At 47.0% G+C, this 27,310-nt stretch overlaps 2 protein-coding genes and 1 non-coding gene across 5 annotated transcripts; 2 read left to right on the forward strand and 1 right to left on the reverse strand.

Moving 5' to 3' along the window:
- Positions 1-2,076: 2,076 nt before the first annotated feature.
- PIDD1 (p53-induced death domain protein 1) lies at positions 2,077-19,323 on the reverse strand. Of its 3 annotated transcripts, none has more exons than XM_064452431.1 (16): positions 19,214-19,323; positions 17,102-17,473; positions 14,998-15,411; positions 14,098-14,301; positions 13,194-13,248; positions 12,780-12,981; positions 12,358-12,486; positions 11,863-12,042; positions 11,086-11,233; positions 9,925-10,060; positions 9,546-9,696; positions 7,861-7,984; positions 6,556-6,674; positions 6,023-6,130; positions 4,835-5,040; positions 2,077-4,118 (listed from the first exon to the last, which is right to left on the reverse strand). In XM_064452431.1, the coding sequence occupies exons 2-16, from the start codon at positions 17,364-17,366 to the stop codon at positions 3,881-3,883; spliced, it is 2,679 nt and encodes an 892-aa protein (XP_064308501.1). In that variant the 5' UTR covers positions 17,367-17,473; positions 19,214-19,323; the 3' UTR covers positions 2,077-3,880. The 3 variants fall into 3 exon arrangements, with proteins under 3 accessions (XP_064308501.1, XP_064308502.1, XP_064308503.1); XM_064452432.1 differs by having other exon boundaries at positions 19,246-19,303; XM_064452433.1 differs by lacking the exons at positions 2,077-4,118; positions 4,835-5,040 and having other exon boundaries at positions 6,119-6,204.
- Positions 19,324-20,948: 1,625 nt separating this feature from the next.
- Positions 20,949-25,657, forward strand: RPLP2 (ribosomal protein lateral stalk subunit P2). The gene is made up of 5 exons (XM_064452434.1): positions 20,949-21,108; positions 21,428-21,551; positions 23,297-23,345; positions 25,029-25,127; positions 25,536-25,657. The coding sequence occupies exons 2-5, from the start codon at positions 21,429-21,431 to the stop codon at positions 25,610-25,612; spliced, it is 348 nt and encodes a 115-aa protein (XP_064308504.1). The 5' UTR covers positions 20,949-21,108; position 21,428; the 3' UTR covers positions 25,613-25,657.
- On the forward strand, positions 23,503-23,635 carry LOC135313726 (small nucleolar RNA SNORA52). Its single transcript, XR_010373255.1, has one exon. It is a non-coding gene; the product is annotated as a small nucleolar RNA SNORA52 (small nucleolar RNA).
- Positions 25,658-27,310: the final 1,653 nt, after the last annotated feature.

Below are 27,310 nucleotides of genomic sequence, written 5' to 3' on the forward strand. Positions count from 1 at the left end.
AAACATGCTGTGATCCTCCTTGTGGGGAAAACAGTGAATTTCAGGACCATCGGATTTCCTTTCCCTTTTAAAAGCAACAGCAGCATGACACTGTCGAGTATGGACACTGTAGGGTACCAAAGGGCAGGAAATCTTATCCGTTGGCAGGGTATCTTCTAATGTTCCCTCAGTTTTGTATGAAGCTCAGTAGGTTCATGGCTGAACCATCCAGTCCTCAACACACCACAGGTATCTCCTTTCCCTTATCAGAGCGATCCTATGGATGTGCTGAGTTGTACAGTATTGCTGTCTGGCCACAGTAAACAAACTGAGCACAGCCCCTGCAGGCTCCCTCCCACCTTCATATTTCCTTCAGGTCTTTTACTGGGAATTATACAGCATCTTACTGCCAAGACTGTGTAAACAGTTTAACCCCCCACAGGGTATAGTCAGGCTTTGCTTTGTGTTTTTTCTAGAATTAATAAACTGATTTGAGCTTTGCCTTGGCTTTCATTTCTCAGCAATTTCTTTTATTAATCTTTGCAGGGGCTGGAAGCATCTTACCTGAATCTGTCTCCTGGCAGCTAGAGGACTGTCACAGTTAGCAGAACCTGGAAGTGGAGGGTGGTATGTGGGAAACACACTGTTCACCTCCCAGAGCCACTTGGTCATTCTGCTGGAGATCTGCAAGTTTATGAAGTAGAAAAGGGTTTAATTATGAGAGTTAACAAGGTAGAGATGTTACAATCAAAAAAGGAGGAGAAAAAATGTTCCCACTCCTGAAAAATTTCTCCCTTTATTTTTTAATTTTTTTTGTAAGGAGGTTTTTCCTGGTTGAAATTTATTTGGGGGAATTTTGGACATATCAGGATTGTGCACGATAAAAACCATAAAATCTGCCAGATGATCAGTAGGTCACTGCAAGGTGCCTAATAGGCACCAGGAAAAGCCAGATGGCTGGAAAGGGGAAGAGACTACTCCAGTATGTGATGAACTCATGAAGGAAGCCAGGAAGGAAAGCAATCCTTTGATTTAAAAGATAAATGCCACGTTGGGGTTTTTTTGCTGCTTCAGCCATCTACTGCACCTATAATCAGCGTTTCCTGGCTATAGCAACTATAGGCTTATGAAGGAGTTACTGTGCCTCAGAGAGATTATTGATAAAGATAACACACCTGAAAACAACATACTTTCCGTTGACTTTCATCCAGCTTGAATATTTACTTCCAGGTCAGCTGAAGGGAAAAGCAGTCGGATGGTTGTTCTGATTTCCCACCAGCACCTCCGTATCCTCAGCTGAGTGCTTGCTTCAGTGTCACTGCAAGAAGAAAACCGGATGCCAGCCAGGTGGCCCAGCCCAGTGGCTGCCACTCGGCAGTGAAAGACCGGAGACAACACTTTCCTTAAGTTATGGGCCCAAATCCCAAAGAGCTGTTCTACTGATGGTGCTGTCTAAGGTTTGGTATCTCCTGTTGCCTGGTCTGGTTGTAGCCCATACCTAGAGTAACCTAAATACCTAGCACTAACTTCTCTCACTCCTAGCTCGATCTATCTGGAAGAGCTGTAGCTCTGCGGATGCCTGGATGAGCCCTCCATGGAGTCCAGCCTACCCAACCCTTATTTCAGCATTCCCTAACTCAGCTGTTGCCTGGCTGTCACAAACGGAAAGCTAGGTGCAGCCTAGCTTCACCCCATTGTAGCTGTGGATGCTACCTTATGCTACTTGCAGACTTCTTTGGCCTAGCTTTGCCTAGCCAAAAGCCTCCTGCACCTTCTCTGGAGGCCAGGCCAAGCCTTGTTGCTCCCCAGACCTGCTCCATCCAAGCCCTAGTCATACACTCAGCTAGTGAAACCCATGGCCCGAATGCTGTTTCCCAGCTTAGCCCCACTGCAGCAAAACCAAGCTGTGGGAATGCCACTAATCTAGCTGCAGTCTGTCCCATGCTTTGCAGCCAGCAGTATCCAAACAAGACCTCTTCTCTCATTTCTGTGCAGCACGGCCAAGCTCACCTGTGTCTTTCTGCCAGCAGGTTTAAAGGGACCTGGCCCTGTTTAACACCTCAAGGCATTTATAGATTGGCAGACCATGCTACGAAACAGTTAAGTGCTTATTTTATTCCCAGTGAGAGCAATATGCCCAAATGTGTCTCTCCAAAACTGGAGGAAAGAACAAATACCTCGTTGGTATATATGAAAATTACAGACAAGTATGTATGACACAGACTGCCAGAGAAAATGTACATTCAAAAGAGAACTGCTGACTTGAACCCAACATGAGACTTGAGGGACAGCATGGACTAAGAGATCAGATCTGAGGAAGTCCCTAGACCCAAGGCAACAACTCAAGTCTGCAAGTCCTTGCACACTGCTCTGGACTGGACACTACTCACTCTGTGGACTGAGATGTTAGAATGGACTTGAAAAAAAGAAAGCACAATGATTTTATTCCTCTCTTTCAGTAGTACTGATGGCAGGTCTGAAACACAGTGTCAGGAAAACCACTAATGGTTCTTCACAGGAGGAAGAAAACACCAGCATTTCTCAGACCTGCAGCTGCAGGTTGACTTTGGGTGTTGCAACCTGGCATTTTTATACAGACTTTTGTTTTTCAGACTGAGAACAGCCCTTTAAATATTGCTTAGAGAGTGGGATATGGTGATTCCAACCCTGTCCTGAAAGACTTGAATTTATATAGATGACAGTAGTCTTTCAAAAAGCTTGCATGAAATTTCCTGCTGTCACTAGTGGGTCTTCAGTTGAGGCCCATTATGAGATGGGGAACAGGAAGCCAAGGGCACCTCAGCAGTCAATGAATTAGCAGTTAAAAAGCAATAAACACCTCCAGCCTTATACAAGATGTTCAGACTGCAGAACTGTGAGGTTAGCTCAGCACAATTCATGCCAATCCCACAATTCCTATTTCACACCTGGTCAGACCAGTTTTTAAAAAGCAAATTTAAGTCACGCTTTTCACCAGACTTCAGCAGGGGTCACACCTTCACTACTACACAGGTGTACTTCACTGGGAGGATGTGAGGAATATCCCTTTGCAACTGCAAGGGGAATTTTACTTCCACTTAAATTAGAGTCTCTCCCAGAACAGCAGGGTCATGGATTTTTACTTATTTGTAAAATAAAACTAAAACTGGAACTCTATCAAAGACCAGCAGCGTGTAGGTCTCATCTAAAAAGCCTGGCAGGTGCAGCAGCCTAGGGACAATGTGAAATTTTATTTGTTCCAAAATAGCTTTTGGAGCAAAACAAAAAAAAAAAAAAAGAGAGCAATTTTGCTAGAAATGAGTTTCTTCTCTTTTCCCAATTAATACTGAGGTTTTGGGTTGGGCTTGAGGGGACTGGAAGAGATTTGGCAGAAAATAGAAAACATTTTCATGGGGAATACAGTTCACATTTTTACGTGAGCAAAACACATCGTTAACAGAAATAGCTGACCAGTTCCCATCACACCACAGGCCTTCATAACATTACTGCGCCTCCACTTTCACATCAAGCACTGGAGCACAAACAGACCTAAATGCTCACACCCAGTGTTTCCACCAGAACACAGTTTCAGGAATAAGTTATAAATAAATATATATCATATGAGTGTTAATTCATTACAGGATACTTGACCCATTACTCAACTGACAGACACTTCAGTCTCTGAATTTCTCCATGTTTCTTAAATCTAAAGCTAAGGTCAAGAAGTGGAAGTGCAGAAGTGTCTCATAAATGCACTGCCGGCGATTGGCAGAAGTGCCATGTGAGTATAGACCCAAGAGAGCTCAGTAGTCTGCTCACAAGTAAATTAATGTCCAGCGGTCCTTGGGGTGGAAGCAGCCCCAAGATGTCACTCAGGTATGCAGAGGGACCCCATTCGAAACACAGTTCTTCCTGCTAGGTGCTACATCATAGCTATTGCAGAGTCCTCAGTGCTGCTCTCCTGCTCCAAGCCCACCCGGCGGATGGAATCCCTGTATTTCTGCCGTCCCAGCTCAATGATGGTTTCAACCTCATCAGCAATGTCCTGGCGGCCACTGTCTTTCATGGCTGTAATCAGCTTGTTCACACAGTCAGGATCCTCCAAGTTTTGCTGAGCCCATGAGAAAAGCATGTCCAGGATCTGCTTATCAAGGTCCTCTCTAAAGAAAGGGGGAAGCACAGAAGTAACTAACACACTTTCCTGACAGGCAACCCAAAGAGTCCTAGTCCATGACTGAAGCCCCAACGAAGCCATCCAGAAACACAAAGCACTTGGTGGGCCTGCCTCTTCCTCACCCATCATACAGGAGTTGCAGTTCCGGCACTAAAATCTCTCCAGAAATTTTTTTTCCTAATGGAAATATCAAATGCAAGCATTCTGCTTTTGAATGTAAATTCCCCTCAGGAACAGTAGCTTGGTCATAATAAGTCTCATTCGCTCCTATTGCTCTGGCTTTTTGGTCAGACTGCATGTCCCATGATGTACCACAAGCTCTTTTTGAATAAAGATGATATTCACAATTAATGCTGTAGACCACTGCTCATTGTCAGAGATGGAGTCTGGCCAGGAATCCAGATCACAGAACAAAACAGGAATGTGATTCATCTGAACTACAAAAGCTCATCAGGTTTGTTATTTCCCAATTTTGTTTTTCAAACATAAAGCTTTGTTTTATAAAAGCAAGAGAAAATAATCAGTTTTCCATAAAAAAGGTAATGTTTTGAGAAAAACCATGAGTCAACCCATCTTTTATGCAATGAAGCAATACCAGTGAGAAAATTTTCAACCAGCAAGCATTAATTTACACTATTACACTGCAGATAGATAGATAGATGGATATAATGCATCACTGTCAATGACTGTGTCCTACCTTACCTGTTATTGTATCCTATGCGCTCAATCTGCTGATAGGTCAAGCCCAGGTTCAGTCCGATGGTCTGCCAGTCAGCTCCCACACGCCTGGCAATGCTCAGCAGGTTGGCCTGTGTCAGGTAGCCAGTCTCGGCATTGCCCAGGTTCAAGGGAGAGAAGGAGAAGCCATTCAGGGGACTGGGGTTCTCACCCCAGCGGGGTTTCAGTTGCTGTGTCACAGAGAAGAAAGAGAGAGAGAGAACGTGCTAAACAAACCATTTTTGTAGAGCATAGTGTCTGGCCATTCAGTCTCCACACTAAAATTTCCTTCTTCCTGCTGGAGAGGAAGGAAGATCTTGGGGCTCAAGAGTCAGGCTGTAAGAAGCAAGGAGCACTCACGCTGGCAATGACCAGCAATGCTCACTGCCCCTGAAAAATATCAAATCATAGTGTTCACAGTCATAGCTCACTCTGGAAATCTCCTTTCTTGTCTTTACAGAGCACTTTTCAATGAACCAGCTCCCCAAAGCATATTTGCCTCAGCAGTAAGACAGCACTTAGTCTAGATTTGTAGTTGAGGCTGCCTGTGTCAGAAAGGGATGTGAGATCATGGCACATGATCTGAAGGGAAGCATTCAGCCTACAAAGGTATTTATTGTTTTAAGCTTCTCAAAAATCAATTAAATTCCATAAGAAAAAGTTGCATTTCTCACTGTAACATACAGTCTAGCCTTTAATGGCTTAGGCTGTAAGGAAGACTTCCGGCTCACACTAGAACACTTATACTCAAGGCCTGTATTCAAATCCAGCCTACCTCATCCTAGACCTTTCTTTTTTCCTGCTGTGTGAGCTGTGTGACTAAGAAATGTATAAACAAAACAGGCACCTCCCTTAATTACAGAAAGCTTGCTCCTGTTCTACATCCCTCATTCATTCAAAGGATCCAGCCTCTATGACCACCCATCTAACAAGCCTGTGCTTGACAGGCGAGGTGAGCAGGAGAGATGGAGACCCCTCCCAGCTATTCATGTTTCTCTTTTCAGAAGAGCTCATGGGAGTGGGAAATCTCCACCACGACATGGCTGGGCAGCCATTTCTGGCAGTCATTCATTGCATCTGTTCTCATGGAGGAAGACAAAAATCAGTGGAGCAGGAAGGCTGTGCTATTACCCCACCTAGATGAATTTTTCTGTAGGAGACAAAACAACTCACAGGCAGTTTGATGGGCAGAGTAGCGAGCCACAGGGAGTCTGGTCCTTTCCTCCTCCTACTGGCATCTTCAGGGATGCTCTCAGGAACTGCCCCTCGGTAGAAAGAGACCTTTGCAAACAGAAAGCGTGCAGTGAAGCTCAGATTCCAGCACAGTGGCCAAGCCTGTTTGCGCCATGTGTTTTCTGTTTGGGAAAGAATGAATTTAGCATTTCTCACCTATCCTCAGTCTATAAATATGGCCTCCCAACTAAGTGCAACTGGGAGGAGTACTGCTGTTCTGCCATAAAGGCTGGACTCACTGCCAACACCCCAAGAGCTAATGGCAGCATTGTAAGTCAGAGAGCTACGTGATGAGTGGTCCTTCCAGACTACTCTGCTTGTTTTTTCAGGGTTTAGCCAGTGAAATGCAAAGCCAAGGGAAAGACAGGAAGAAAAGAGTCATGCCCAGTGTTCAGAGATTATTTGAGGGGCATTGTAAAAGCAATGATGATGATGAAGGAGGAAACAAAAAGTCCGTGTAGCTGGTTGCTCACCTGGCCTTTTACAGCTTGGTCTTTTCTGTCTACAGGGGAGGTCACATAGATTTCCTTCATGTTCTTCAAGTGTGAGTAAAAAATAAACGAGAGACGTCCATCCACACAGTCGGGGCGATCTGTGCAGAGAAGCAGCAAACACTCAACTTGTGCAGAAAAGTGTACAGCTTTTCAAGCCTGGCCAACAGCCCATCATCCACTAGCAGCCTCCATGCTACTATCTCCCTCTTCTACTCATGCCTGAAGGAACTGTAACCCCCAGTCCCGCTTCCTTGCTTGGTGAGACGAGAAAGCAGAAAACATTGGCTGTGGAGAAAGTAGGTCCTACAGGTGAAAGAGGAGAATGGCCACAAGGCGGAGATCAAGTTCAAGAACGGAAGGCAAGGCAGGACAAGACATTCAGATGGTATCAAGTCAAGTCCATCCTTGGCACTTCCCTCACATCCTTGGCCCGTTCTACGCCTTGGAGGGTAGAATCAGCTGCAACAGCATCCTGTAATGCGCAAAAATAGGTCACCTATCTCTTCGCCATTCCTGCAGAGAGTGCAAAAATAGGAATAGAGCTAAAGGGAAAAAAGTATAATCAGGTACAACATTCATATATGTAATTATCTAGAAAGAGTCCAGCGTAAATCAGGACAGACTCTAGCCTCATGAACTCCACTGAAAGACCAGTGCACTTTATTGTTCTTCATAGAGTTGCACTTAATTTACACCATTGAAACTGAGCTGTACGTTCAGGTTTTGCAAAAGATGGCTCAGTTTGCAGCTGTAACAGGTCCAGACACATTGGACCCTAAAACACCATCTTGAGTTTTGGTCCTGCTCCCTCTTTCCTTCTCTTCTAATGGCTCCATTAGGGGGAATTCTTTGCTCTGGATTATTTCAGAAATACCTTCTCCAAAAAAATATCTTTATATGTGTTCTCTCAGAAATGGGCAACATTAGTTAGATCACTGTGGCTATTCCAGTGTCTTGTCTAAGATGCCAGGAAAAGGGCATAGCTGGCTGCAGAAGCAGGTCAGTCATAAAATAAACATACATGGCTATTGCCCTCTGCAGGCTAGAACAGCATAAGAGGAAATGAAAGCCTGCAAACAACCCTTCCATAGGGAAAACTAAACAGAAAAGTTGGGTGACCAGAGAATGTGACAAGTTCAACATCCATGGGCTGCCTGCTGTGAGTAGTGGGCAAGCTGGAGACAGAGAGGGATGGCATGGAGGAGTACAGCCCCCAGCAGAAACACACCTAGGGCTAGAGAAGCAACACAGTTCAGAGCAGAAAGGAGCCCAGTACTATCATACCCATATCGATGCTGATGCCTCGCTCAAAAGCTGCAAAAAATTGCTCTCCTTCAAACATCTCCACCATGTCAGAAGGCTCAGGTCCTCGATAGCGGTCCTGCAGCTTCTTCAGCACTGGGTCAACCTGACAAGGATGACAACACAGGACCCCGTGTTTGGTCTGAAGCACATCTGTCCCCTGACCCCTGTCCCTACACTCATGATGTTCCTTTCACTCACCTTCCAACAGGGAAAGTCCATTTTACATGGAAAGGATGTAAACAAATGAACAAACACCTACCCCCTACTATCCCAGGTACCTTCACTACAGACAAGGAAGTGGTGCTCTGAATTCTGTGGCTTCCCTATTTCTCTTCTCAATTAAAAAGCAGAAAAGCCTATATGGACTAACAAAGATAGGCCATCCCACAGCTGGCATTAAAAAAGCATTTTCATCAATGTCTCTTTGTAACAGGTCAGAAACCTTCAAAGACAGGGAGGGATTTACTTGCTACTTTATCCTGCTCACAGTACACCATTAAAATACATTTTCTCTGCAAAAAGCCACAAAAAGTTACAATAGCACACAGCTGAGGACACCAGAAAGCTCATTTTGGCTTTGCAGCCTGTGATCACACTGTCAGACCCGGGGTCTCAGAGCCGGTGCAAATGTCAGCCTACAGTCAAGATGTCTATTTTTCTTCTGTTTGTAACAGCAAATCTTCCCTCTCACCCCATGACCATCCCTGGCAGGAATACAGACACCTCCGATCTCACTGTGAGTGCCATTGCTACCTCCTCTGGAAACAATTTTAGTCCAGAAAACCAAGATATAAAGAATCCTTACAGAAGTTTATGCCCATGGGTCATTTCAATACAGAACAAATAAAGAAAAAAAGGAGCAACCAGACCAGAGGATTATGCAGTGAGTTGGATACACAGCCCAGTTCTGACAGTCTGATAAAGTAACCCTGACCTCACTGTGCTGCACTGCCTGTCAAGGTACACACTCTACAAACACAGATGCACACTCACTTTGCTAACATCTGAAGCAACACTGCTGAGGGCTGACACCCCTAGGGCAGAGGCAGCAGAAGAGAATTCATGAGTGCCTCCCTTCTCCTTCCCATCTCCTTCTGTACAAAGTCAGCCAGATTAGCTCAAACTAACAGCAGAAACTAACCTGATGTTGCAGATGAGCAGATTAAGGAGGGCTCATATGTTTTGTTCTACTGCTTGAACTGTAAACAGCAAGGAACACCAGGAAGAGTACCATTTCTAACCACTCCAGCTGAAATCAAAGCAATGCTTCTGCCCACACTACTAGCCCATGTCAGGCAAGTGTCATGTTAACATTAATATCTCTGACTGAAGTTTAAGCCAATATGTTTTGCCTCATATTTGCTGGACGCTAACAGCATGCACATGGCCAGTTACAGTGGATCAGCTGATTTTAGCAGTCCAGTCCTCAAGGTTCACAGGGAAGGAAATCACTGCATGGCATCCAGCACTGCACAGAATGAGTTTTCCTTCTTCCCCCAGCTCCCAGTGAGCCGGTATCACACTACCAACACAGTGTGGTGACAGCATACCCCAGCCACAACCCTAGGGCAGTGAACAGGACCATTTAGTGCACTGCTGCCCTTACATCCTACAAATGGAGCCCCAGGAAGCTCAGGAGCAATGCAATGCAACCCAAATCAGACCTTGTGCTTGGGGACACACTGTAGCAGGACTTGCTCGGGGTCCTTCTTCCTCTGCAGAGCAATGAAGTTCACCTGGTACATACGCAGCCGCTCATAGACTTTCTTGGCAATACCTCCAATGTAGGTCTTGGTGGTGTACCACAGCCAGTACCTGGCAGACAAAGAATTAAGAAGGAGGGATCCTGCCTAGGAAAAGAAGCCAGTGTGACACCCATGCGACTGTAGAAAATGATGGATAGAGACAACGTGCTAAGCTGGGCCTGACTTGCAAAGGGAAAAGGGAACAGGTAGGGTTAATGGCATGACCCTTGGTCAGAGTGTGGGAAAAGCAAGGCAGAGGAACATCCCATCCTTTCCTCAGGACTAATCCTGCACTTACCAAGAGAAGTGGGTGACTTCAAACACTGCATAAAGATGAGTGAATTCCAGCACCACCTGACCAGTGATGTCATCCCAGGTTTGGCCCTCCAGGTCACCATGGAGAAGATGCAGTCTTGACTGATCCAAATTTAGCCCTAAGGATAATAACGATTAAGAGATGCTATATGCTACAGAAGCCTTTATTCACAGCTTTGCAAACCTAGCCACAGTTTTGGGTGATTCACTTTTTAAAAGCACCAAATTAAGGCCTTCTCTTCAGCATCCAGGACCGAACTTTGGTCAAAGAAGAGCAGCACTAAAAGGAGGAGGCTGCCCCAATGCTTCCAGGATATTCTGGTAGAAAATGCAGACTTAAACTGATAGCGTGCTGATTTCCACTAGCAGATTCATTAGACAATTCCCATTACCAATATTGAGCACTATTAGTTAAGTTCTATCTCTTTCTAAAGGTACATCCCACAGACTTTTCAATCCTGATGAACTCCAGACATACAAATATCAGGCAGTGTTACAATGAAAGTCAAGCTGCACCCAAAAAGATTTTACTTCTTCACAAGAAAACCAGGAAAGGTCAAAGAAAATAGGGATTAGTAAACACAGGATACTCAGCATGCAAACAGAGGAATCCCTGGAAAGGCTGAGGCTGTTTGTAGCAGTGTTCAGAGTGGAAGATGGCTCAGTGTATGATCGTACCCTTTTAACTGCAGTGGCTCAGCACCCAATTCATGAGCAAGGAAGTAAGAAAGAAGGCAGACCCCTGGAAGCAGCATCTTTATTACCCGTTTCAAGCTATTCCCAATCACCAATGAAAAGCCTTTTACAAAACATCTCCTCAGCTGGCAGGAGTGCCTCTCCAACCATCATACCAAACCCAGCAGTCTAAATACACATGCAGTTTGGCAAAGAAATCCATTTCCCAAGGCCATTCTCCCAGCCTGCACTGCTGGTCTGTGAAGCCCAGCGCTGGTCTGCTGGACCTGAACTACCTTCAGCTCCCACCACCCTGCACTACCACTCACTTAGCAGACACACCTTGCTGTTCCTGCAGGAAAAGCAGCAAGCTTTATGATTAACAGGAGAGGCAAACAAAATTCCCAGCTTGCCTTCATGGTTTTCCACATATGGCATTTCTCTTTGCCAATTTTGGGAGTTAACTGACCTGTGACCCCAGGTGGGAGGGGCAGCTGAATTCTCACTGGCCTGAGAAAATCCACCAGGGAGTCCTGGGAGAGGCAGAGCAGGGGACTGGCTCTGCACCCTGCATTGGCTGTGATTTCCTTTATCTCTTCTGCAGAGACTGGCAGCACCTGGACGTGGAAGACAGCATGGTGAGTGGAGGAGTCAGGCACCCAAATTCCCACATTGCTCACTCAGTTGCCCCGGCACCCAGCAGGCAGATGTTGCTTTTTGCTCAGGGCCCTGTGAGAAATGGAAGCACAGTGAACTTTGGCTCAAGTCTGCTCTATGCTGGTGTCAACCTGGAAAGCTGGGACAGACCAAGGTATTCCAATAGCATTTAGCACTATCTAGCAACTCTACAGAACAATTAATTTTAGTGGGGTATCTTTAGAATTAGATCCACAAAAATAATCCCCCCCCATTCTCATTCACTGAGCTGCTCTGCCAGGCTCAGTATGTTTTGCAAGAGAACAAGAGGCAAAATCTCCTTGAGTTCCCTTCACAGTAGCTCCCTGCTGATCTGCCAGAGGGAGCACTGGCAGAGCTGCAAGGAGATCCCTTTCCCACGCAGGGCAGCTTGGAGCACAGCCTGTTTTCCAGGCAGGGATGCTAAGACAGAAGGTGATCTGAGATGGGTCAGCCCATGAAGCATCCATGTCAGAAACAAATTACCCTAGGGTGGACATCTCACCTTCAGCTCTCCTACTTGGCATGGGACAACAGCTGCACAAGCATTTTTTTTTTAAAGCATGCATACCTGCAGCTTGACACTGCGAGTCTCTTCAGTGACTCCAGGAGGAAAGGTCACTTTGATGTTTGGATCCACACTGGAAAAGAGCAATGTCCCCTCTGTTGGTACTTTGCATTCATTTTGCACAAGTCGAGACACAACGAGGAACCAAGAGAAGTGAAGGACACTACAGTGAGCCACATGCTTCTGTAACAGAAGACAGGGAAGAGAAAACTTGCAGGTGTGTAACATAATACAATAAAGGCAGGAAAATAAGTGCCAGTAACAGCTGAGCAGATGAAAGCACTAGAACAGGGATGAAGCATGGCAGGCTGCAAGTCATTACCTTCAGGAGAGACACTGCCATGTGAGAGGAAACCTGGAGCTGAAATCCACTACATTTTATAGCAGTTGGTCAAAACACAGCTCATCAGGTGTTTCAAATAGGCTCACTCTTGTCTGGGCAAAACCAAAGCGGGGAACAGGAACGATGTGTGTCACTGGTCATTCCAATCTGCTTACCTTTGGTTTTCTCTTCTGTTCCACTCTTGTTCTCAGATCACTCCAGCTCTGCCCACTGAAGGTCCGAACTACCACCTCACGCTGGTGAAGGGTTTGAGGGGAGGCATATGGCATCCAGATCTGCACCTCCTGGCAAAAAAGCATTCCCGTGAGACACCAATAGAAAGGATAAAACCAAGCCTAGCTCTGCTCTGTGGCTTCCAGTGCAGACAAGAAGGGGGAGGGTGAAGCATGGTCTGTATGCAGGGGGTGGAGGAAGAGACAGGATCCTGCTCTGTCCTGCAGCCTCCAGGGAGGTGACAGGAGATGTCAGGTCCACTATGGGGTAGCTGTCTCAAAAGTCCCAGAAGACTCTCTCAGACGACTCGGCCGAGCTACTGCAGAGGCAGATTGATCAGAAGGTGGCCTGGATGTGTCCTCACCTGCTGGAATTTGACCCCATGAGGCTGCAGCTCCAGGACTCTACTTAGCAGGACATCGTGGTGTCTCAGCTTTACCCACTGAGGGTCTGGTGCGAGGGTTCGGAAGGAGATCCGCAGAGGGTCAGAGGCAGCCCCCGGTGGAAAGCAGAGATGGATGCCACAGGCCAGGACCACTTTGCAGCCTTCAGAGGTGACAGTAAAGCTTCCAGAAGAAACACATGAATGTATGACACTGTGAAATGACTTCAGCCCTCCAAAAATCAACAGAAGAATCTCCTACCTGTTGTTTCACTGGCCTACTGAAGCCATAAGCTCACGTGCTTATATACACACATGCAATACCCACCATGCACCAATCTTGTTTGGGGCCTTTTTACACCACTGTAATATATGTTCTTAATAACGGAGGCTTACCTGCCCTCTCCTGAAGCAAGGAAGAGTCTTTGTAGCCCTATGGCACTGGATTTATCTGCGGCAATAAGAAGGTTTAGGTAAGAGGAGGAGGCAGAAGTTACTTAAATCAGGGTAGACAAGAAAGACTGAATTTGCATTTCAGTTTCAGCTTAATGCTAATCTGACAGAAGTCGCTAACAGAACACTGCTCACACTGCAGCAGGCTTCAGAACAAGCAGCAGCAGGAGGACAGGAAGAGGCCTAGGGGTCCCAAGATGCACTGGAAACGCTGACTCTCCCCTAGGAAAACTCAGAAGCAGGGGGAATTAGAAAATATTTCAGTCTACCACCCCTGCAGCTATCAGGGCCATGTTTGATTGCCTGGGGCCACCCCTGGGAATCAGTGCTTGCCCTGGTGAACGTGAGCACCATTGGGAAACCCTGCTCAGATTCCTGTTCATCCACCACCTTCATCTTGGACAAAGAGCTGCTCCTCTGCTGCCTGGGAACCACAGGAAAGCAGGAGGTAACTGCACAGCAGAATGACCTCTTATTGCTCTCTGAGCTTCTAGCATAAGCCACCACAGCCTTAGGGCCATGCAGCAAGTCCAACAACTGGTGCTCACCTCAGCTAAAAGGGCCGGACCCCTTTAGGGACCCTCTCCTGATCCATTTCCCATTTTCACTTCCACTGTAAAACCTTTCCTAGCAAGCCCAATTCCAGGGACCACTGAGCCCCTCAGACTGGACTTGGGCTCATAAAGCCAGAACTAGTACTGTCTGTATCCTTACAAACTAGCAATTATTCCAGACAAAGAAATACCAATCTGATTCCCCCCTGCTTGTCTTCTCTAATCCACACCATGATGGGCTGAGAGAGGGAACAGCTGGGCAGAACCCACAGCAGCAGAAGCCTTGCAATTACCAGCCTGTGGGGATGGCTCAGTTTCTCCTAAGGGATTGCCTCGGAGGTGGACAAATGGTGAGGTCTGGATCTCAGGGGGGACGGCACGGAGGCAATTGTTCTGCAGATCAAGTCTGGACAAGTTGGGCAGGCTGGCAAGCGAGGCAGGGACTGTCACCAGGAGATTGCTGTGGAGATGCAGCCGCCGCAGAGACTTCAAATTGGCTGCAGGTTAGAACAAGAAGTAACCCCCCATCCATGCTGTAAATTGCATTGCATATCAGCTCTAACCCCCCAGCTGCTCTCCTTATCACGTGTGTACACACACACAATAAGGAAAAAGCAGAAGAGCCCAACATCTCTTTAGCTCACAAAATAAAGGGGTCCAGGGAATTAGCTGAAAGGCAGCGCAGCCTCCTCTGTCCTCTGCTTTTTGGCACCCAGCTACGAGTATGGATGTAAGATGCTTCTGTAACAGCATCAGTGACAACCCTGGGCACAAAGTAATACAGGACCCAAGAGCCAGGAATCTGGACAGCAGAAGTCAGAGCCCAGTTTGTGAACTGGTCTACACTGAACAGTGCGATTTCAAGCCCAAATGTGCATACAATTAAACCCCAGCTCTTCTGTTTCCAGTTCTCACTGCTACCCAAAACCAGCCGGGCCAGATCCTCAGCTACTGTAAACTGTATTGAAATCTTAGCAGTCTTGCTGATCCACAGAAGCAGAAAGCGTGGTCCAGAGGGTTGTTAATGCTGAAACCAAGCATGTTTCTTCTGGATAGCCCTTCCATGTGGCTCTGTTGTAACAGATGGTTTGTGCTAACAATTCTGGGGGCAGAGACCAAGGGCCTCAGGGGTCCCAGTCTGTACCAAAAGCTCAGCAAGCCCATGTCCTTCTTTTGCCCTAGAAAATACTTACCTAAGGAGTCTGGGATGCTCGATAAGCGATTCCCAGAGAGATCCAGCTCTGTGCAGTTGTGCAGATTCCCAACTTCTTCAGGGAGGAATTCCAAAGCATTTTCCGAGAGATCCAGGTCCTGCAGCACTGCCAGCTCCCCAATGCTCTGAGGTAAGTCCTTCAGCTGATTTTTCATAGCAGAGAAGAAAGTCAGTTTGCTCAGACAGCCAAAGTCCTCAGGAAGTGCCACCAGGCTGTTGTGGCTCACCAGGAGCACGCGGAGGCTGGGGAGGTGGAGGATGCAGCCAGGCAAGGTGGAGAGGCTGTTGAAGCTGAGATCTAGGTGGGTGAGACACCTCAGGTTCCCAACATCTGGTGGCAAGCTTGTCAGGGAGCCATGCTGACATGAACCAAACTCATCCCTGGTGTGGCCACCTGGGTGTGGAGGGAAGTGGAGGAAGAGGTCAATATACTACAGGGACACCACACCAGCCTCTCATGAGACTCCTTATTACTGAGACCCAGAAGATGGGGAGCTACTGATCACAATGAGCAGCACTGACTCCAAAGCACTCATGGAGAAGTGGGTTTTCTGCTCCTTGCCTCAGTTTCCTTGTCAGTGAAAGGGATGTAATGGTGAAGACCTGTTATGAAATCAAGAGATGCCATAGTCAACCATAGAGGTCTGCTAAACACATCTGGAGTTAAAGCTCAGGAAGAGCCAGGCCACTCCACACATCTACCACCCTTCAGCCTACCACTCTCCTTCCCCACCTCTTCCCCACCAGCACCAGTGTCTGACACACAACACTTTATGGACGAAGGAGACATTCCTCGCCCTGCAGGCTTTGCCCATGCTGTTGAGGCCCTGCACAACAGCTGTGAGGACTCAGATCTGCCCTTGCAAGACTGGAGAGCAGACATGAGAAAAGTAGTGAAAACGTAGGAGGGGAAAAAAGCAGGTAATCCAGTACTGCGTAGGCCAGAGAGCACAGAGAAGGAAGGATACAAGTCCCCCACCCCAGTTTGTGACACTCAAACAGGAGAAGGGCTGTGCCCATGGAAAAAAGTCAATCAAACAAAAAGAAACTTCCCAAACTCTCAATTTCTTCACCATTTCCTACTCTCTCTCCACTGCTGTCTGTTTGTATACTCATACAGCAGAGGGCACCAAACATTTTTTATGCTGCATAATGGTAAAAAATGAGAACAAACTAACAGACACATTGCACTTTGTACATAAGAAAATTGTAGTGAACTATTTTATTGCACCTCAGGATGCTCATGGTGTGTGTACATCTCACAAAACAAGCCCGATAAAAGGTAGTGCCATTATCCTCACCTTACCAAAGGGGGGAAAGACAAATGAAATTATTCACATGAGGAATCTGTGACAGATATAGAAACAAACCTGAATTCTGGCCACAAACTCCTCCCTTTTTCTCTCATTTCTTTTTAAAATTCCACCTCTCAAAGAGCAAATTATTTAGTCTGATAAAGAAATTATACCATTTGTATTGTGATCCTCCTACAATAAAGAGATGAGAAAGTCAAAGAATGATCTAATATGTATAGGTTTAACAGTTATTACAGCTTGCCAGATTATGTGCACGCCCTGAGTCATACTTCTTATAAAATGTTGAGCAGCCCTTTCTGGTCTGTCTTGAACTCTGCTAAACCTACGCTCACTGACACTAAGCAAGGGTTAAGCTAGGGCTGATTTAGTTGGAAACGCAGCAAAGACAGCTCATTATACTCCCAAAATGAAAGAGGGGCTGAACATTTCCCAAAATATCCAACACCTTTCAATCTCCCTCTCCTTGTATAACTGCAAAAAAATATCCCTTCTAGAGGATGGCTAAAGAAAATGTTGCAGCATCAACCCAACCAGACTCCAAAAACCACTCCCCAGGCAGCTCAGAAACAAAGGAAGGAAATAAGAGTCTAAAAGCTGTTTCTTGTTGATATCTGCATGCAGCTCTGGGCAAGGCTGAGAGGCAAAGCTGTTGTAAGGGGCACTGGAACAAAACAATTCCAAGGGCAGTTTGTCTTGCAGATGTGGGGAGAAGAATAAATAAAAAGCTGAGCCTAGAAAAGTTGGATGGTGATGGACCCAGGAATTTACCTTTGAGTGCCAGGGATTTCAGGTGCTTCAGATGAGGAAGGATGTCCAGTGTGGTGCCAAGGAGGCGATCGTTGCAGCTGAGCCGGAGGAACTCCACCTGGACCACGTCTCCCCGTCGCCCCTCGAACAGCTGGAGGAATCGGCGGCAGCCGTCAGGATAAACATCCAGGTTCAGCCTCTTGGCTGCAAGGCAGGAGCCAGTGAGTGCAGGAGCCCCTGAAGCCCCTTCCCCACACTCATCCCCAAGCCCCAGGAGCTCTGCCATCTTCTGTATTTCGTCCACAGGGTCTGGACATGCTCTGACTTGCCAGGCAGGCAGGCACTGGCGGCACCACGAGGCAGCCGGGACAAGGAGGAGGAGGAAAGACGGCTCTGAAAGAGAACAGAGGTGCAACACAGTGAAGGCCTCCTGTCCCAGCCCAGGGTGGCTGGAAACAGTTTATTATCACAGCAAGAGGGCAGGAGGGATTACGTATTACTGAAAGCTTTGTGGGCAGAATGCACAGAAATGTAGGGTGATGGATGCTGTTGGAGGCTTCTCCTCCTAGGCAAAACCTCGAGTTTTCGCAGCTGACATCTCGGCTGGGAATGGAGCAATTACCCACCATCAGAATAAATAGCCATATTAACTTTAAAAGATATAAATGTAAATGCCTATGCCTTATGCAAACTTCAAAGTGCCTTAGTAGGAAGCTTTACAAGAGAAGGGGGAAACCAGGGCAGGGAGAGCTGAGCTGGGAGCAGAGCCCAGAGGCTGCTCGTGGGCTGCAACAGGTCCTCATCGAACCTGGTTGTGAAACCAGGTGCCAACCGGATAAAAGTGAGCATAGATGAAAACGGGCAAAGGGCAGCAGAGCAAATGTGGCAGGGCCAGGGAAGGGGTTAGAAAAGGCATGTCCGTGGCACAGGAGCACTGGACTGCGCAGTGGGATGCTCTTGCAGATTTGCACCCGCAGGGATGTTCTAATGCAGCAAACCAGGCATGAAGCCACAGCCGGCTAGCTACCAGCTAGTCCTTGTTTCCTCCCCTCACAGCACCCTCCATGGATAAAGAGAAAGGAGAGAAGTAGATATCACATAGTACATGCTAAGAAGGATTTAAACCTAAAGGAGCATACATATGAAATCTGAGCAAATTAATTATTCCTCTGCTTTCTTAGTGTGAAGACGACTGCATCCACCTGGGCTTTCAAAATCAGCCACTATCATCGCAGCACACTGGCAGTGCAAAAATGAGCAGAGGCACCACGCTTGGTTTTATACCAGTGGTCACACACTTCCAAACCCCGTTTCCTGCTCTTTTCACTTCCTTTATCATTCGCAACTCCTCCTGAGCTTGGCAATTAAACTAGCTAATGGTGTGAGTATCAGGAGTTCTTTTTAAACCCTGCCATTTACCAAAGAGGCAAATACAAGTTTATTTTGAGGGAGTGATGCAGAACTACAAAAAACTTGTAATGGCTTTTACATCCAAGGCCAGCAGAAGCAAGCTAATGCCCCTGCAACACCCTGAGGAGCAGTGCTTTTTGCTGTTAACCTGTGGGACATGGCAGCACTGATGTGCTGTGCAAGGCACAGCCTGGTGGGGTGTCATCACATCCGGCTCCCTGAAAGAGCAGAAACCTTATGGACACATAAGGACAGGAAGAACAAGTAAATGAAAACTACCACTTTAGTGTAAAAGGTAGATGTTTCTTACAAGAAGGCTGTACACAACACATACACAGCTCTCTCATAGATATATGTAGGCAAAACCACCTTCTGCTATAGCTTTGTAAAGCCATTGACAGTGAAGGAACCAGAGGGCAGCTCTGAACCAGCCGGGCTGGAGAGGCTCGGAGACAGCAAACAGCCCCGGGCACGTGTACGGGACACAGGCAGGCATCCTTGTGCGCAGGCACACAGGCATACACGTGTGCACATGCACACACACACTCGCCCTGGGCTGTTCTCATCTGTCCTGCCACCAGCTTTGGCAGCCGCAGGCCAACATTGCCCCGCACCCCACCGGGCCCCCGAGGGGAGGCTTAGCCCCCGAGACCCCCACCCTGCAGCTGAGCGGCCAGGCCACACGGCCTGTGCCCCCACTAAGCACGGCCACGCTTGCCTCACCCCCTCGTCACCCGGTCCCCGGCACGCAAAACCTGGGTCCCGAAAGCTCAGTCATGCTCGGTTTGGCTCAGCCCAACTCAGGCACTTCCTGCAAAGTTTGCAGGCGAAATGCGCTGCCGGGGCGGGACAAGCTGGAGGAGGTGCCAGATGCAGCGGGACGAGGGGCAGGCAGCTCTGGGGAACGAGGCCCCGGCGTCCCGCTGTCACGAAAATGTCAGGGAATGAGATTTGCCTAATACCACCACGGCCTCAGCACCCCGGCCAGTCCCAATGCAGCTCCCTGGGCTCAAACGTGAGCTCAGCCTGCAGGGAACAGGAGGCATGGACGGCTCCTGGTGGTGTGCTCATTTGCTGCAAATTCAGCGGGAGAAACGTAGCGGGACCTGGAGCTGCAGGCCCAAAGCGCACACAGCTGGGTGCCATAGAGCCAGCCCTCACTATGTCCAGAGCCACGGCGCTCTGCCACAGCCAGGCCTTTGCTGCCCCACCTGCTCCAGGAGGGCACCCACCTTCAGCTAGCTTCCTCGCAGCAAGGGACGCCGTTTGGCCTAATGCAACTATCATCCTGGCAAGGCGCTGCAGCATTTCTCCTTTTCGCTCAGAGGGGCAAAGGTGGGTTTTCCTATAACATTGATTTTCCAACTGGCACCTTGATGCTGCGACATGTCGGTGCTGCTGTGTTAATGCCCTGGGATAAGCACCCCTTGCTCAAAGCCGCACAGTGCCCTGAAGGGAATTTCTCTTCCCACAGGGAGTAAACACTAACCGCTGACCACTTCTCTGAAGCACTTCCTCAGTTATAAAACTGGGAGCCTGGGTGTTTTCTGGCAGCACAAGTTACAAGGGAAGCGGAGAACACTCTCACCCATGCAGAGGGTTTCTGTGGAGCCTCCATTGCAGCAAGGCAGGGATGGCCAGAGCCTCCTCGCAGCCCTGCTTCTGCAGCGGTTCTGCTTTATTTGGGTCCGGTGGGTTTTGGTGCAACATTAAGTTTTCACTTTTATTCATTTCCCTAATCCAGAAAGGAATCAGGCAAACCAAGCGTTCACAGAATCACAGAATGGTAGGGGTTGGAAGGGACCTCTGGAGATAATTTTGTCCAACCCCACTGCTTGAGCAGGGACACCCAGAGCAGGGGGCACAGCACACATCCACGCAGGTTTTGAATATATCCAGAGAAGGAGACTCCACAACCTCCCTGGGCAGCCTGTTCCACTGCTCTGCCACCCTCACAGTAAAGAAGTTTTTTCTCATATTGAAGTGGAACTTCCCATGTTCCAATTTGTGCCCATTGCCCCTTCTCCTGTCATTGGGCACCACTAAAAAGAGTCTGGCCCCAACCTCTTGACACCCCCCCTTTATTATAAGTACTGACAAGATCCTCTTCTCCAGGCTAAACAAGCCCAGCTCCGTAACTCCTGCAATCCGACGGCAAGGCCTCGCCGCTGGGTTTGTAACCCCCGGCTTCCACCGGCGCAAGGCAGGCCGCCCACTCCCTCCTGTGGAGGGCCTCTCCTCAGAGGAGGGGCCGCGCCGACCCCGTCAGAGTCTGCCGGACGCCGCAGTTTGGGGAGGAAAAAAAAAAACCTCTAAGACGGACAATTAGTTCCCGCCCCTTTGCGGTGAGGCGGCGGGCCGGCACGCCAGGCTCCCCTCGCAGCCCCGCCCTGCGCATGCGCCACCGCCGGCGGCGTCAGCAGCAGCCGCAAGCAGCAAACCTCGCGGCTCCCCATTGGCCTCGCCCGCTCCCGCCCGCCTAGTCCAATGGCAGCGCGCCTTGTTGAGGGGTGACGGGAAGAAGGTGTTGCCGAGGCACCGCCCCTTCCCTTTGGCCGCCGCCTGCCGTCGCGACCGCACGTCCCGGGCCTGTCTCGCGCCCCGCCGCCGCTTCCCAAGTAAGCGCGCGGCCGCCCCGCATGTCCCCCCCGCGGTGGGAATGGTCGCTCCTGGCGCGCCCACCCCTGCCAGCCGGGTTTGGGCGAGACCACGGCGCGGGGAGGGGGGGGGGAAGGAATGGAGGCCATGTGCTCTCCCGGCCTGGGCCTGCGTGTGGGGGGACGGGACGGGCTGAGGCGGAGGCGGAGGCCCCTCGCGTGCCGTGGGTTTGCACTTCAACAGTCATAGGCGGGAGGGTGAGGTTCGCTCCCTGCGGGCGCCCAGGCCTCCGGCAGCGCTGACGGCCCGCTCTCCCCTACTCTCCCCTTCCTTGCCCAGGATGCGTTACGTCGCAGCCTACCTGCTGGCCGTCCTCGGCGGCAACGAGTCCCCCACGTCAAAGGACTTGAAGAAGATCCTGGACAGCGTTGGCATCGAGACGGACGATGAGCGGATGAACAAGGTGGCGTTGCCTTGGCTTCGGCGCTTCTGTGGTTGCCTTGCTGTTGAGCTAGCCTTGTTCTGTTCAGGCGCTCACTCATCTTTGCATGCGTGACTGATAAAACACTGCTTAACCGAACAAAACTATTTTTACAACGTTTTTGTAGAAATCTGGCCCTTTTATCTAACGCCTGTCCTCTGTGAAGATTTCTGTCAGTTCATGCTGACTTCTTACAGTTCAGGCTAGTAATTTTAAGTGGGATAGTGGCTACAGACAAGTATGTATTGAAAATAAGTTCTGTTCTGACATAACGTATAGTTTGCACTTAATGTTTAATTTTGGCTTTTGATCAGTGTTGATTCAAAGTGAACGCTTTTGGAGGCCTGATATTCAGTAATAAATTCTTACTGTGCTGCAAAGCAGCATTTGCTTCTTCACCAAGAAACATAGACAAGTTATGACATGGATGTTAAAGGTATTCAATAATAATACATAGGAAGGTTTTGGAAATCCATGCTGAAATGGTTGTGTTGAAAACAGGCTTTTAAAGAAGAGAGTATCTTAATTAGAATGTTTCTTGTCATATAATAGACTTCCAGGCTTGTGGACTTAAAAATAAATGGCCTTGGAAGGAAAAAAAAAAAAGAACCCAAAAGCGGTCTTATCACCTGGTCACCTGGCCTGTACTTGTATGCTGAGTGCTTCCAGAGAGGTGGAGGGAAAAACAAGTTACTCTCCCCACTGGAGACAGTGATTTACCACAGACCCAACCAAACGATGGGCTGGCTGAGTTGACAGTGTCCTTATGGCTTGGGATGTCAGTTTGAACTCATGGTGCTCCTGTTTAAATGCCAGGTCTTTCGGCTTTCGCGTGTTTATGTTTAATACCTTCACAAACGAGTTGTTTTCTCTGATCCTCTAATATCTGGAAAGCTTCTCTGGAATTTGTTTTGGTCATGATTAATTAATCCTTTTCTATTTGAATTGGCTGTCTCTTATGCCAGTGTAAATCTAGTAAAGTCTTAAAAACACCTTCCTTCTGGGTGAAGCAAACACCCAGGCATGGCATTTCACAGATCATATGCTCTGTGTACGCAGGAGGTACCTATTGAAAAGCTCTTGGTTAAAGTCCTTTGGCTACTCTGCAGTGTTTGACTTCTGGTAGCAGAGACTCACCAGTAAAGTTTGTTGCATTCTGTCTTTTTCCTTAACGTGCTTGCTTGCTTTAGCAATTTTGGGGTCTGTGTTCTGCTTTCCTCTTCCCTGGTTATATGGTGGAGGTAGTAAAATTGAAGTTGGGACTATCTGTTCCAGTGCAAGGATAGAACAGCCAGCTTGGCTGTAACATTTGGTAACGCTAGGAACGGGACCCTGCGGTTTTTAGTCTAGGGCCCAGTGCTTCAGAGCCTCCCAGTGAGTATTAAGCAAGCTACGTTAGCAGTCCCTCAGTGACTAACAAACCATTACTGGGGTTTCCTAATTGGCTCCACAACATCTGTGTATCCTTTTTTCTGCAAGGTCCTTGGATTCATTATGAATTTATTGTAATAGATTTCATGAAAAAGCTTTCACAGAAAAGTATGAAAGACTTAGCTGGAGTTTTCATTTCAATATCCTGTTCCTTCCACTGAGAAATAAGGAATGTTGGGGCTGTATAAGCAGGAGGATGGAGGCATTTTACACAATGATTAATCACTACTTGTTTAAATGTAGCTTATGCTCGTGCTGTTTTGAAACTGTTAACATTGTAAACTTAATTTACACAGGTTATTAGTGAGCTGAATGGAAAAAACATTGAGGATGTCATTGCTCAGGGTAAGTACAGTCTCCAAGTGTCACAGATAATTACCTCTATGGCTTTGGTAACAGACCTGAAGACTGTAGAACTGCCACCAACTCCCTAATTATTCATCAGTTTAGCTTTGCGGTCAAGGATTTCCATGTGGGATCTGAGCTGAAATGACCAAAATCCAGGTCCATTCTCATGCCCTGCAGGTCAGTGCCAGTACCTGCTGGGTTTCGCTTGTGGACCACATTAAACTGGAAGACTTAAGCATGTATGAGCTTACTGGTAGTCTGCTCATGATTTAGTTTTCTGGACATGTTGATCAGAGGAAAAATGAACTGTCCTTCAAGTTCTCTGGGAGATTTTTTTCTTGTCATTTACCCACATGTATGCACCAATTATGTAAAACAGGAAGAACAGACTCTTAAATGTAAGTAAGTGTCAATTCACATTAAGGGTACAGTTATACCCTCTGAAATTAATAAGCCTCTCCAGTACACATCTCTTCTAGGGCTCCCCAAGTCTGGCATTTCCTTTTCTCGAAGATAGGATTCTGAGTGCTGATTGTGGTAGAAGCTTGTGCTCTTACCTGTTCTTACCAAAGCTGGAACTTTTAACTGGGTTGTAGGGCTGAAATAAAGCAGAGCTGAGGTAGTGCAAAGGTTTCTGGTTAATTTCTATTTTTTTGCAAGTGCATAGGCACAAGGGGACTTTTAGGCATACATTTGCTTAAAGGATGCCAGGACTTTGCCTGGTGCTGCTGTTATAAGCAGTAACTGGACATTTCTATTGGTGTGGTCTGAAGACCTAAGTGAGTCATCATGCCTGTGGTTACAACACGCTTACGCGCTCTCTTTCTGTAATACTTCTTCTTTAAATAAATTGTTTCCTAGAACATACTGACATGCATATGAAACATGTTTGTTTACTTGGCTAGTTTTATTACAGCTTGAAGTAACAGGGAATTATTTAGAAACTGATTCCCAGAAATTGGAATACAAGCAAACATACTGTGTACACGACCTCTGAATGCCAGGGGAGCCTTGGTGTGTGAAAGGCAGATGCCAGAGAACTAGCTAGCTCCCCAAAGACGAGCTTAAATCAGAAGTCAATTTGCTAATATCAAAGGAGATGCAATAGGCTCCATGGGGTGCTGAAGAATTTATTTAAAATACTGTATTCTTTGCCATAAATACATTTTTCTTCCCGTCGCCTTCTCTCCTGTGTGATCCAGGCATGCCCTCACAGTTCTTTATACCGTTAAAAAAGGGGAAGGGGAAAGCTGGTGCTGCCTATGTGTTGTTTTTGAGGTATATTGAAAGTATTAATTTCCAGGCTATTATTGTGTATTCAGAAAACATACCCTTTTTCTGTATGTGTAAAATTGGATGTGTGTGTGCCACTATTTTTATGATAATTTTTGAAAAAAAAAAAAGGGGGGGACTTCATGTACAGAAGAAAACTAACTAATACCGTGCTGTGGGAGGTCTCAGGATAAGCCTTTGTGGATCTTAAACTCTTGAGGTTTTTTTTTTTCACAGAATAGTTTACTCTCTTAACATGGGTGCAGCCTCTTGTTCCTTTCAGCTAATCGTGACAGGTTCAGTCCATGAGGCATAGTAACTTTTTCTGCACTCTCATATATTTTCCCTTTCACCTTACCTCTGTGCTTGTGATGAGCATTTAAATACTTTCACTTCTGTCCCACTCAGGTAATGGGAAACTTGCCAGCATGCCAGCCGGAGGAGCTGTGGCAGTGTCTGCCGGAGGGGGCTCTGCTGCTCCTGCTGCAGCTGCTGCCCCTGCTGCCGGTGAGTATGGGCAGAGAGGCGTTATTACAGGGCAGCTCCATTTCTCTGTTAAAATCTTAACAACTGAATCCAAATTTCAAGGCTTTTCCACTTTGGTAGTTCACTATGTGATTGAAGTGTAAACTGAACAGTTCCTTTTCCTTTGGGCAATCAGAAGCATTTGTTCTTTATTCGTCTTAAGATTGGTCCGGCTTAGAACTGAGAATCAGACAGACTTGCCTGTGTGAAGCACATCCCTTCAATAGTAGTGTCTGCATCCCCTTGGTGTTTGTATTTGGTTATTGAATGGGAATGAGATGAACCGTGGAGGCTGAAATACCAATAATATGGAAGCTGAGAACACCATGTATCTTGAAAATTTGTGGTGCAAAAATTGTAAATACTGGTTTGGTTTTTTTCTTCATTCAGCTGAGGAAAAGAAAGAAGAGAAGAAGGAGGAATCTGAAGAATCTGACGATGACATGGGATTCGGCCTGTTTGATTAATTATTTGTTATAGAGGAATTATTAAAATTCTTTGTTTTAAATGTTTTTTGAGTTTATCATTATAACCATACAAGTGCTAATGGATTCAGACAGCTGTTCTTTCAAATAGCTCTGACAAAGCTTTGAATTTTACCTCTGAAACAGGTACGTGAACTTTAAGAGAGCTGAGTTCCATGGCTTGTCATAACATACTTAGGGAATGGTTAAACTTGTGTGAACCTGGATGCTTGTTTTGACACTCCTGTTTCTTAAATGGTATGGGAAAGCTAAATCTACCTTAAGATATCTTAAGTTGACCTTCTATAGTATCTATTTTGCCATCCCAGTCACTCAGGAAAGAATCCCATCTATTCAGCAATAAAGGGCTTTATTTTTCAGGATCTTTTTAATCAATTCCAAAGCATGTGAAACTAAATGGACAGCAGGTCTGCATTAGTCCAGATAATTATTATTTCAGAGCTAGTTTTTGTAAATATCTAGAAGCAGCGATTTCATCACTGTGTCAGGTTTCCAAGATCGAGGGACAACACCAATAAAATGCTTGACTATGCTTGGATTTCATGGTACATCTGTATGTTTAACAGAGGATCTGTAACAAAAAAAAAAAATATATATACTGCATCCTGCTGTTCATGGGATGCTGAGATCAATACAAGGTGCTCTTCATGCCGAATGGCTGTTCTGGGGGTAGCTGAACTATCAGGATATGAATCACCTTGATCTGAACAAAAGGAAACTGAGGAGAAGGGTGTTTTTGGAGAACTGAAACTGATCTTTGGTGTGTCCAGAAGAATGCATCAGCTTGGGAGGACAGAAAATTTTGCTTTTATAAAGTGTCTTCTGTTCGGAGGTGGTTCTGGCAGGCAACTTACCCTGACTTGACAGCGGTCTGGCTGTCACCATAAGTAGGTAGAATACAAGTAGCACATGTGATGATCTTCCCATGCCAAGTCTCCACGGGTGGCGTCAAAGGTGTCCTGGAGCAGTCTATCCTGTGAAGCTTTTCTGAGTTGTTTTGGAAAAAAAAAAAAAAAAACAAAACAAACTACAAGCTGATACAGCTATGTTGGTTATGAGTCATTGGCTAAAGCATGGCAAGTGCTTGTGAGGGGAGATGAGTGAAATCCAAGTAGGAAAAACTATTTTATCTCCCTGTGGTGTACTGAGAGAAAATGCTCACTGCTTCACAGCAGCCAAGGGAGAGGGCAGTTGAAAGTTAGATCCTCAGACCTCAAAATGGCTGTGATTTAAGCAACTAACCCTTGCTGCCCTTCTGTGCCTGCTGCAAGGCAGTTACGGGTGGTAACAGTGCCACCACCTTTCATCTACTTTGTCTCCTAAGTCCTAGGATGGCGATCTTTGTGGAAGTAACGAAAACTGCTTGTGTTCACTCTAGTTCTGTCAGACTTGTAATGGCTGTGGTTTGGCACTGAAAGGGCTGCAGGTATGCTTGTGTTTCTTTCCTTGCTGTTTTCTCCAAGACTGATTCTTAGATGTAGTTTTACTGAGAGCTACTCCCCCTGCCCCCCTCCCTGCAATATTACCTTGCTTGGTTGCTGCAAAAGCCAAGTCAGTGGTTTCACAGGAAGGATCTGCCCTGTCACACCACTCAGCAGGGTTTTTCCATGAACAAAGGAATTTGGTTCAGTGACGCTGAGCTATTCCATGAGTTTTGCTGTGGCCAGGCCTGTGGGATAA

Source organism: Phalacrocorax carbo, chromosome 5 (assembly GCF_963921805.1).
Source record: "Phalacrocorax carbo chromosome 5, bPhaCar2.1, whole genome shotgun sequence".
NCBI lineage: Eukaryota > Metazoa > Chordata > Aves > Suliformes > Phalacrocoracidae > Phalacrocorax > Phalacrocorax carbo.